At 40.6% G+C, this 12,257-nt stretch overlaps 1 protein-coding gene across 4 annotated transcripts in view; it reads right to left on the minus strand.

The window, feature by feature from the left end:
• The window catches only part of PCNX2 (pecanex 2), a 159,981-nt gene that overhangs the window by 142,597 nt on the left and 5,127 nt on the right, over positions 1-12,257 (minus strand). For all 4 annotated transcript variants that reach the window (XM_075495898.1, XM_075495897.1, XM_075495896.1 and 1 more), the window contains exons 2-5: positions 10,636-10,841; positions 7,896-8,013; positions 5,542-5,578; positions 3,381-4,658 (exon numbers count right to left, since the gene is read on the minus strand). In XM_075495898.1, coding sequence (XP_075352013.1) covers positions 3,381-4,658; positions 5,542-5,578; positions 7,896-8,013; positions 10,636-10,841 — 1,639 coding nt within the window. The remainder of the gene's footprint in view (positions 1-3,380; positions 4,659-5,541; positions 5,579-7,895; positions 8,014-10,635; positions 10,842-12,257) is intronic.

The following is a 12,257-nucleotide window of genomic DNA, read 5'->3' on the forward strand; positions in this document are numbered from 1 at the left end:
GACGATATCTCTTCTGTTTCCACAGAACTCACAAGTTCTGTGGGGGAGCACCCGTAACAAAGACCCATCCATGACATTGACTCACTCACAAGACTGTTCCGATGAGTACATTTCCCTGCCTTCTCCAAATTAGGCAAAATGTCAGCTTTCTTACACACAGCTCTGAACATCCAGCTTTCCAGGAATTTGCCAAGTTTCTCACGTTGCCTAATAAACACCTTTGTGGGGTGCATTTCATGCTCATTTGGACCAGGCATCTATTACTAGGCTTTTGCCAATTAGGCGGTTTGCAACGTTAAAAGAACAAAAAACAAACACAACCAACCTCCTCCCTCAAAACAACTGGTGCATAGCTTGACTTGCTCTGTATTCCACACACACTTTTTTTTTTGAACAACCACTTTAATGTGGGAATAATGTTTATTCAGATCTGTTCTCAGATGCTATTTTGTTAAAGCATATTTGTAATTGCAAGGCTGTAAACAAATTAGAGGCTTTCTCATTCCTAAAATCCAGTCTTACTGTGGGGAAGCTGCCAGTAATGACGGTAATTTATTTTAGCAAACAGCACGTTCTGACTAGGCTGGAAAACAAAGCCTACTCGCTCTTAAAAATAACTGCCTTTGAACTACCTCTCCCTAGCTTAAAGAGTTCAGATTTAATCTCCTTTTTCCCACAGCGCCAGTGCGAGATGCAGGAGACCTCGCAGCGACAGGAGCCATAGCCGCCATCCCCACTCCTTCCCGGCCCCGCTCCATTCCCAGAGTGACACTTGCTGGGCCCACTCCGGAAACGAGCAGGGCTGCTTAATTATACACATACGCAGCTCGACTTCACCGTCTCACAAACATACGGACTTAAGAAAATAGGGAAGTAGGAAATTCAGTTCAGGTCGCTTTAAGTAACAGCTTGGTTCGAAGAAAGAGCGGAATCCTCCTGTTTCCTCAGGATCTTGGATTCCAGTAAGAATATCGTTTGCCAGATCTAAAGCACAGTAACTACACACACATTAATAAAGTTCTGGTTTGTTGGGTTTTTTGTCACTGTGGAATCTATGAGCCTGGTTTCTTCTGATCACCCATTGCTTTCTTTTATGTGGCAATCGTCCCCATTCATACTATCTGAGGGTACATGTCTGAAAGCCCTTTGCAGATTAGCTGCAATTTTTTTTTTAATTTACCTGTGAAATTTTTATCTTTTCTCTTTTCCAGCTATGTCGCATCACACAGAAGTCAAATTCTTGTGTAAATACTCCTTGTTACAGCTGAGGAGTAGCAAAGATCGCAATCCGCTTGCCGCGACCCTCGTTTTGTTGCGTGCTGCTGCACAGGGAGGCGACCCTGCACCCGACCCCCTGCACCCCGGGGACCAGCGGGGCTCTCCGGGCTCCGCAGGGGATCAGCTGAGCAGGCTCCGGTGAAAAGCAGGGCTTGCTCAGCACATGCCTTAGGAAACCAGGGAGTATGGACTGGAGCCAGCCGGGCAGGCTGATAAACTCGATAGAGCAGGACAGAAACTGCTCTGCAGAACAAACAGGCTAAGAAAGCAGGAGAGATGGGTAAGGTAGACCAGAAGAGAGGCACCAGGCTTAGGAGGAGCAAAATTTGACTAGGGAATGGAGAGGAGGGCAAGTACAGGAGAAGTGAATGCAAGCTGTGGGGAGGCAGCAGCTTTAGGCGAGCTCAAGAGAGTGGAAAAGGCTAGGAAAGCAACAGGGTGGATGGCTAGGAAGAACAGAAGGAAAGACAAGAGAGAAGCAGTATGAAGAGGAAGGCAAATAAGGAGGTTGCACAGGAGGGACGTGGAGTGGCTAAACTGAGAAAGGATGAACAGGGGAAGAGAAGGCACAGAATTAGAAATACAAAGTGGAAGGAAAAAAGGACACAAGTGAACGATGGAATGAGATATGGGTCTAATGTAATTGATCGGACAGATAAGAGGAAAGAGTTAGGAAAGGCAGAGTGAAAGGTAAACAGAATCTACAGGTAGATGACACACTGAGAAAATAAAACTACTTAATTTTTTTTAAACAAGATAAAAATATGAATTACACATTTGTTTTAAAAAAGCTGACAAACCCTGAAATCAGCTCTGCGTTTTTCATGTAATGGAAGGTTCTTGTGGGAATGAGCCAGGGGAGCAGAGACACTCCCAAAGCAGAGCCTGTCTATGGACCGGGATACCAGTGTAAAACAGGAGCGCCAAGCTGTTCTGCTGAGCCCCATTAAGTTTCTTACCTTCCGTGCAAAATCGGTATTGAGATTGCATCCTCTTAGGCTGTCTTAGAACAGCTTACTATAGGATCTAAGGTAAACCAAACATTTTGGAGAAGGGGAAGATACGGGCTGTCTTATTTCACTTCGGCCCAGATCTTCTAAACCGATTGCACCAATCACTTGGCAGGGACCCTGGGACTGCACCTGCCTTCACTGCACCGTATGTTACATCCTCACGAAACAGTCCTGCTAGTTTTGCCTAGAGAGCTGCTAAAGACACTACAAACAATATTCCTTCCTAACAGAAAGGGGTCACAGAGTTAGGTGACAGCAATAAGAATGCTGATTAAAACCAGATATTTCTATATAAGAGCTATAAATTGGATTGCATATAGGTTTTAAAATTAGCTGATTGAGGGTTTTTTTGTTTTAAATAAAAGCCCTTTTGATTAAATGGGAACTTGCACTTTTCATTAAAACTACTATTTTTCATTAAAATACTGGGTCCTTTCACTGAAAACAACCACCAAACTTTCCTCCTTAAAACCCAAATATTTTAGTTTTAAGCAACTAAAAATCAAACCTCTTACCTATTGAGAACAAATACATGATTTTTTCAATTTTTGTTTTTAATTATAAACCAACCCACAACTGTGCAGGAAATTTAGGAATATGTGTGTGTGCGCACGTTAGCTAGAAGTTGAACCATCACCAGTGACAATTCCAGCTTTCTACATACTTACAGGCACACACAGACAACTCTTCTATGTGCACCTGGTAAGATGGGCAAGGGCAGGTGCAATACAAAAACGTGTATAGCTATAGCAAGATATTTTTGGTATTCCAACAATCCAGGCCTGCCACATGCATGCTATTCCAATACAGAATACAAGATACATACCGGACACCTACTGAGGTTAGCATTAGGTTTTCCAAAGGAAAATCTTTAAGAAAATAAAAATATTCAAAGAACTAGAGCGGACACTATCACACTTTCACTAAATCACCTTGTCCCACCAAGCCCAGCCCTTCCCTGGCCCTATTAGCAAAACCAGTTCTCCTCTGGGAATTTGCCCTACTGCAGACCTCAGGCTAAGCTGCTATAAATAATGTATCTAGTCGCAACTTCTTTATTCCAAAAGAGTTGTAAACCATGCATCATACCTCCAACAAGCCCATTTTCCTTTGTTGTCTCCATTTTGACAGTGGATTGATTAGATGCCTTCATCTTTGAGGTATTAATGGACTCCAGGAGGGAGACAAACTCTAGAAAGTTAGATTCATTGGGCACCTGTCCTTCTTTAGCTTCTAGATCTGATTTAGAAGTTGGTAAGGTCTTTTCTTTGTCAGATACCTCCATGAAATTCTTACTTAAAAGCACATCTGTCCCACTGTCTACGCTCAGCACCCGCATATGCCTCTTTTCATGAGCAGTTCTACAGGACTGCGGGTCTAGGTTCTGCAGGTCTTCCTTAGAAGTTAAATCCACAGTCTGCACATTTTCAGAAGCATTCTCCTGATTTGGATCTGAACAAGTGTTAGTTTCTAAAGGAGTATTTGCTGGGTTGCTGTGTTCCTTCACTGCATCACCCGATTCATAGCCAGAGCATTGGTTGGATGACAGCTCTGCCTTTAAAATTTCTGGAGTTCTTTCGCTTTCACTAACTTCTGGGCAAGCCTTACCTTTACTGTCATCAGACAAGTCAAAAGTGATAACGGGGATTCTGAGCTGTTCATTAGTTTGCTGACTTGGCCAACCTGCTGTAACTATACCAGACTCAAGGGCTGAGCTCATTCTCTCAGTTCCCAAAGCCTTCAGGTGGGCAGAGCCAGCTAGGTCACTGAGGGTGGTGTTTGGTGTAGTACTCATTGTGATGACAATTTTAATGGGCTCACATAGCTGGTCTCCAGGAAGAGAGTTGTCCACAACTGCAACAGCAGTCTCACTGTCCAAGCAATCAAGGTCCTCATGGGTATTACCGGCATTGCAAGAACTTTCCACGTGCTCGGGATCTTTGGTTGCAATGGCATTGCACTGGGGGCAGTTACTGGTAAAGCCTGTCTGTGGTGACCCATCTGGCAATTTCTCTCTCTTGTAGCTTTTAGGATTACTCAGATGGTCTGAAATAACTGAATTTTCACTGTCCCATGGCTCTGAAGAAACTCCAGTCCTTAAAATATCACCTTGTGATGAAGAAATATTGGAGAAGTTTTTAGCTACATCTCTGTCCACAAGAATACCTTGGGATCCATGCTGTTCACATGCCTGTCCGTTCCCTCCTTTTTCATTTATTCCATTACCAGAAAATGTTTCCATAGCAGCTGGTTTTGTCACTATTGCTGATGTGGTGGCACCTGAAGCAGAGGCTGTAGAAACTGCTTTGATACAGGGTGAGGTAGATGAAACTGGTGGCGCAGCCTGGTCTTCTAATACCGTAACACCTAATAAAAAACAAATGGGAGTTAGGTCTCACAAACATGAACACTGCACATTATTGAAGTATGATCTTTAGCTAGCAAAATCTGATCCAGAACAGAGCAAAGGAAGCACAGATGATGTAACTGATTAAAACAGTTCCTAAGAAAGGATCTTTTTTGTTAGCTACGTGTGAAATACTATAAATGCAAGCTGGAATCCTTCCAGGTCAAGACAGGTGTAGCAGCATGTCTATTTAATTTAAATAGTCAAAATAGCTCAACAAACAGCTAATATCAAAACTAAAATGTTTTACAGAATTATCCCCACTTAGGGAGAGATGAAAGAAAGAATAAGCCAGTGCAGCAGAAGTTTGTTACATCACTTTGTGCAATTCCTAAATGGTCCCATAGGATATGGAAATCAACCTCAACAAAAAGAAGATAAACTGAAATATATTGAGACATCTCAAGCACTGGAACTGTAGGCAAAGCAAGGTGTGCTGGAGTGTACACTACCGAGCTAAAGGTCAACAATCACAACAGGACTCCACAGTCAGATGTTTAAGGGCTTTAAGATGCCATCTGAGCATTGGCTTCCTGGTTTAATGCTTTCCAGAGGCACAGAGCTTCCCAAGAATGTGCGGGAAAGGCTCTTTCATCTTCCTGTGTCAAAATGGGAGAGCTACTTGCTTTCTCACCAAAAGGCTGCATCCTAAACAGCTTGGCTGACAGCTGAGAAAGCTTAGTCTATTAGAATCCCCTTGAGATTTTGTCCTCTCAAGCTTTTCCATTCAGCTCTTAACGTGAGGCACAACAAAACCTGCCATGGGGTCCTCTGTGCTTTTTTTTCTGTGGCAAGCAATGATTAAACAAAGGTTTAAAAGGATTTATAAAACCTTTAAGATACCTCTGAGATCTTCAATAGTCTCCCGTGTTGGCAGCTCCTAAAAAGAAATACACAAAATTAGTGTGGGCATTTATTAAATTATGTTGAAAAAAATCTATCAATGCAACAGCTACATAATCAAAGGTTAATTACAGCATTGGTAAGTTGCTTAACATAACTGAAATTTGGACACGTACCTTGCACAAAATGCAAGGGGTGGGTGAGGGAGATGGTTTTAGAACAGTCATGCTCCAAATTGCATCATTGCAATTGTGTGTGATGTTTGGGGAGGCAGAAAAAAAAAAATCTAAGATTTTTTTTAAAAAAAAACATTTTGCAGTGCCTAATCCGGATTTTTGTTTTTTAATCATTAAGGAATAGAATGTGTTCACCTGTTCCACTTTTCCCGCTACGTGTTTCCAAAGTACTAAAATGTGAAGTTTGGTCTCCAGTACTTGGTAACAATTTCTGAATAGAAAACTAGAGGACAGAGCCATTAAATTATCATAGAATCATTTAGACTGCAAGGAAGCTTTGGAGGTCATTTAGTCCAAATCCCCTCCACCATACACACACACTCAAAGCAGGTACAGTTAGAGCAGGTTGCTCAGGGCCATCTCCAGCAGAGCTTTGACTATCTCCAAAGAAGGAGATTTCACAACCTCTTCCAGTATTTGACCACCCTCTTGGGGGGGGTGAGGGGTGCGGAGGGGACACAGACATGACACCCCACCCAAAAACACACACACAGTCTTTAAATCCTATTGACCTAATTGTATTTTCCATGGCTGCAAGTTGCAGCCCCCATCTCTTATCCTGTCACTGAGCAGTTCTGAGAAGAGTGTGCTCAATCTTCTCTATATCTTTCCATAAGAGGCTGAAGACAGCAGTAAGCTCTTCTTCTAGTCTTAAAAAATATTTTAGCCTTACAAAGGCTAAAACATCCCATCTGCCTGTCCTCATACATCGTGTACCTCATTCTTCAATCTCCTGGGTGGCTTCTGCTGGATTATCATCAGCAGGTCAGTATTTGTGGGAACTCACTGGGGAGCCCAAAACTAAACACAATACTCAAGAGGAATACTTCAAGAGTCTTGAATTTAGACTCTGTTGAATTTACAGCCTAAGTGCATAACTAGAAAAAAGTTACTGGAAAAAATTCATGTGGCTCTCTTCTGGCTGACAGGCACCAAAACCAAGAGGAAATAATTATTATCTCCTAAAATTTCACGGTGGTATCCTGGCAGCAAGAACAGGAGAGTAGCTTTGACAAGACCCAACCTACATATTTGGAAGTGGGAGACTTTGACAAGATCCCAAGAAGAAATGGGTTTGCAGAATGGACAAATACTAGAATACTGGGGACTAGGACAGAAACAAGGTGAAAAATATTTTACCTTATAAAAGAAAACTATTAATGTCTGTGAATCATACAGATGCTACAAAAAAGGTAAAAACACTCCAGGAAATGAGGAAATAGTTCCGATTCAGACCAGGATTTGAACAGTTTGCAGTAAATAGGGACACGGGGTGGGGGTGGAGGGATATGAAAACAGAATGAAGTATCAAATAGCTACTTATTCAGAGATCACTAACCATCCTCTGCACTGACTGAGGCAGGAGTCCTGTAGGAAAAATAGCATGGGATCACATAATTAAAGATTTTAATCACAGTATACATGGGGAGTAGCTTAAGATTACACCAACAGCATTCATTCTGTTTCTTAATCTTTGGATACTTAACTCTTCAACTTTCTCATGGGTGTTTCCTATTTTTTTTCTTTAATAACACCACCTACATACATCCCCTTCATCACTTCATACACTACTGATTTAGAAAGCATGACCAATGACATGGAATGCACATACATATATTTTTAACCTCATGTAGACATCTCCTAGATTTAAATAATGTTTTTAATGCTTTTTTTAAATAGTCAAAAGATGTGTTGGGTTCATTTCATAAGCATAAGACTAGTTACACAAAACCAAATTATTTAATGCTCCAGGAGCAAATCCCTTCCAAGGTAGCGAGAGGCTGCTCTGACTGCATTAGCCTCTCCCTTCTCTCAAAGCAGCCACGAAAACTAGTTGCTCTTGGCAAGATTTACAAAGGCCATTTGGTATCTGTAGAGCAGACAGACCCCTCCTAAGAAGTGCAGAATTACGTATACCAGCTTCAGCTTTGCAAACCCAAACCTTTAGGACAAGGCTGACCAACAGCAGTGGTATACCTAGTAGATCCATGGAATGACCCTTCCTCCTCAGGGCAGACCTGTGCTTCAAGTGATCACTACCTGGCAACGCAAAACTCTGCGTGGTAAGCTGTGTACTGCATGAAGTGAAGACACTATTACAGAAAAGCACATACTAACCATTACTCCAGGTGAGTTCTGCGAGTGCACAGCCTGTATCCTTGAACTGTCGTGAATTGTTTGGGTAGAGTCATTTTGGTTGGTCTCACCAATGACACCATTATCCCTGGTGTTATTGCTGAAAAGGAAGCAAACAAAAAAATAAAGCAATGCTTCTTACCACAGAGGATCACAGTGAGTTTTGGGAAGAAGCAGAGGAACAACAACACAATAGGAAGTGGCAGCACAGCACAATGAAATGACAGCACATTTTTTCCCCTCTAATGGTAAAAGCACAGGGCTGAAAAACACTGTAACCCCTTTTTGCACCTCCTTCCTCTTCAAGACAACCTGCTAAAAATAAATAAATAAAAATCCCTCCATATAAAATCATTCCGGTGTTGTAGGAAGTAGAGCATTGCTATGAGAAATACAATGACATCTCTTCAAACTCCCTATGTGTATATAAATGTCATTTATCCTGCCTGACACACATATGGATTTACTGGCACAAAAGGCTGTTTGGGGTTTTTCATTAGACATATAACAGTCAAACACTACTCCTTTCACAATTTTTGCTTTTTACGTCCTTTGACTGTACCCTTGTGTACATACTGCTTACCTAACTGCCCGTTTATTTACGAACCTCCCATCAAACAACTGTTTGAAATGCAATACATAATGTATATTAATATAATTATTAGACCACAAAATAAAATTGTTTCTCTGGTTTTAGCCAAGGCAAACACATATCCATTACTAATTTTGTGTGTTATAGGCAACTTGTTGATCACTTCCTTTGTGGATGCATTCAACCATCTACTAACTCTTTTTACACGTATTTTCTACTAGCTTTTCCATGGATAAAAGCAAGTATTTTTGGACAAGGTTTACTAATGAGGACCAACCCACGTTCTCTTTCTTGAGTGCAATACAATAAAAATTCAGTTAAAAAAAATCAACACTACAGTGAAATATCAAAAACTGTGGGTTTGAGCTTTTTTGTTTGTGAGGTTGGTTTTTTCCCCAAAAAAAACTTATTTTTAAAACCCTACAGCTGTATATAAGCTATAGAATTATTTACCTGAGGGTCTGAGTCACCTTTCCACAATTTTTTTTGTACTTAGCTGGCTTCAAAAACTTGTTCAACCAACCTGTCAACTGCCAGGGCCTGTTTAAAAACTTCTGCCATCCATCTAGTCAAAATACTAAGTTCTTTATTTTCTGATCAAGTACTAAATAATGGACTGTTGTGCCTATGACCTCCTAAGGGGAACAGTTATGTGATTTAACACAAAAGTTTTAAGTGATTCTACTTCTTAGCCAAAATAAAGGGAGGATAACAAAAGTTCGCATTCATTTCATTAGCTAGTGAATAGGAAAACACTGAGGTTCTGTTTAAATTTCAACCAGCCTAGAACAACTGATGAGCTTCTTAAGTTACTGTATCAGACAGCTGTAAATAGGAAATAGCTTTGTGGGCTGGCGAGAACTAAAGAGCCTGAAAGACATCACCCAACCTAAAATAAAAACCTTGTATGGTTAGTGACACACGTAAGATACATTTCTCAGAAGAGTCTCGATGTAGGCAGACCTTGACGCTCCCGGCAATGTCACTGCCAGGAGCATAGCACAGACATGTATGTGTAAAGACACAGAAGAGCAGTAGCACAGAGGTACACAAACAATCGTGATACTACTTAGCTTGCACAGAGCTAGCAGTAGCGACTGCAAATGCACTGAAAAATACCCAGAGTAAGTTCTTTTATACAGAGCTCTCTGTTGAAGCTCGACTGGTAGTTGTAGTGAACCTGCTCAGTTTAAGCTTTGGACACTTCTGTGCTGCTGTCACTATCGGATGTACCTTGTTTCAGCATTTTTCATATCTGTCATAACGCCTGGGAACAGTGGAAGCCGCTTGCCAGCTTCATTTGTTTGTATGACTCAAGCTTGAAAAACCAGCAAGAGGTGTCTCCATTTATTCTGAAAAGTTTACAGTGGAATATTCTACATATACACAAATCTGGAAAAAGTCAGTATTAGCCTTTAGCCCAATACTATTTTTACCTTTAATGCCATCTCAACCTGGAAGCAGCCTTATTGCCATTGATTGCTTATTTGCAGCAAAGACATAGTACTTGGCTGAGAAGTAGAAAGGCTGCAAATACCTACCAAATGCCCCTGAGAAATAAAAGCGGTTCTAGCTTTCCTCATGAACAGGACCACAGAAGCATCACAGGCAGTCACAATAAAACATAAAGGGGAAAAGCAACTTGTGCAGCTAGGTTTGATCTGAGGGGGAAGTTACTATAAGCACACAAAAGCAACATGAGCTCAGACTTTCAAAGTCGTGATAGTAAAGCATTTTCTTTGCCAGCGGGTGCACACCATTTCCTCTCCCCGTCCCAGTAGGTAAGCACAGCAGGAAGAGGAAAGAGCAAGCATTTAAGGCTTCCCCAGAAAACTTCTCCCAGGTTTCCTCCAGGATCTTTTAGCACCTCCCAGACAGGTCTCTTCCCACTGCCCTCACCGTGCCCAGCTGCTGCCCCACCCTCTGAATCAGGTGCAGCTCTGCCTGCTTCACCACAAGCATGCTGCGGCCACTGAAAATAAAAGCACTAAGCAGGTTTTTAAAAGTGCCATTCCTCATACAACTGTAAGGAGCTTTCCTACAATCAAGAGGAATTTCTGCTATGCAGGACCATGATGCAAACTCTTCCACTTTACAGAACGTACCAGCAACGTGCAACGAAAACCTTACCTATGATTTGAGGGCTGAACTGTGTTTCCTTTTGGGACCTCTGTATCTTTACATTGCCTTCCATTTTTTCTTGAGATCTTTTGTTGAACTACTTCGCCTTTATCAAACATAAGGTGCAGACGGTAACTGATCACCTTTATTACCGTGAAGAACACTGTCACGGAGCTGCAGTACACAAAAACTGTAACTGCATTTGCTGGAAAAGCCTACAGAAAGAAATAATAAAGACATAATCATAACAGTTTATTTTGAGAAGATGCTACTAACATTTTTAAAGTAATTTTCAAACTCTTTATTCCTTATTTTCTATTATTTGTACCTCTACTGAGTTTTGCAACCACAAGAAGTAGTACATCTTCATACGGTATACTTGAGTTCTGCTCACAGAAAAGGCCTAAGGATTTGTTAAAATTTCAAAACATTTTATAAGATTTCTTCTTCTTTTGATTAGCTGTGAATATAATTTATTTCTTAACAAAATCAGTAAAATCTCACAATTGACAAACATTGTAAATCCGCTTAAAAAAATACTGCATTCCCAGGATAATGCAGCTGCAGCCTTTCCTAAACTATGAACTTATAAAAATAGACACAAAATGAAAACATTAGTTATTAGAAACAATAGTATACTCATATTATTATTAGTATAACCAAAGTATTAGTTATACAAACAGGAAACCCCTTTTGAAAAATTCTGTCATCTTACCCTGCTTCTCAGTTATGATTTAACAGTAAAACACTGTAGTTTGATCTCCGTCTTCTAACACTTCACAACACGTTCCCAAGTCTCTTTACCACTGAAGAACTTTAAATAATTAATCAGGACTAGTCAAAACAAATGAATAAAATGCATTTAGAGAGGCAGACTCTTTGAATTCTTTTTCTAAAGTTCATAATCGTTAATTTGCAGCTGTCTGTGATCTGTTTGCTGATCTGTGATGAGCACCATATTTCTTAGTCATTAAAATTAATTACAGTTCAACTATAGTCTGTAAAGTTCTTTCACAGATATGATATACTAACAACATTTTTATACGTAAATACTTCCTTACAGTAAAGGGCAAATCATAGCAATGGACACTTGCTGTTATAATTGAAGGGCCAAAGCCTTTATCATTATAGTCATGGAATGCCCTTATGTATTGTTGTCACGCAGTTGCAGTCTCACAATGAGTTTAATCTCTTCTCAGGTTTTTGTTTTTTAAACAGAGCATTACTATATCCCTGCACAATTTGGGGGGGGAGATTTTCAATGCTCTGGATTTGCTAAAAGCCTACTGAAGTCAATTTTTAAGACTGGTTTTTACTTGGGCCTAAATCTACTATTTTAAGTATCAGCATTGCAGGTCAAGGAGCATTTGGATGTAAAGGATTAGAAATCTTTTCAGATTCGTAAATAAACCACACTGATCACACAGGTGAAGGGAAGGGAACAAGGCACACTTACTTCACCTCTAAAACAAGTCACCGCATTTATCTTGATGTTGAAATGAATACGTTGAATCATTTCTGTGTTATTACAAGCAAGTGGGTTGCTATTCTGTTGCTGCTTTTGGTTTAGCGAGACTTCATGCCTTCAAGACGTACATGTGCAAATTTTCAGGCAAATCCTTTTTTATGAC

Source organism: Mycteria americana, chromosome 3 (genome assembly GCF_035582795.1).
Source record: "Mycteria americana isolate JAX WOST 10 ecotype Jacksonville Zoo and Gardens chromosome 3, USCA_MyAme_1.0, whole genome shotgun sequence".
Classification (NCBI taxonomy): domain Eukaryota; kingdom Metazoa; phylum Chordata; class Aves; order Ciconiiformes; family Ciconiidae; genus Mycteria; species Mycteria americana.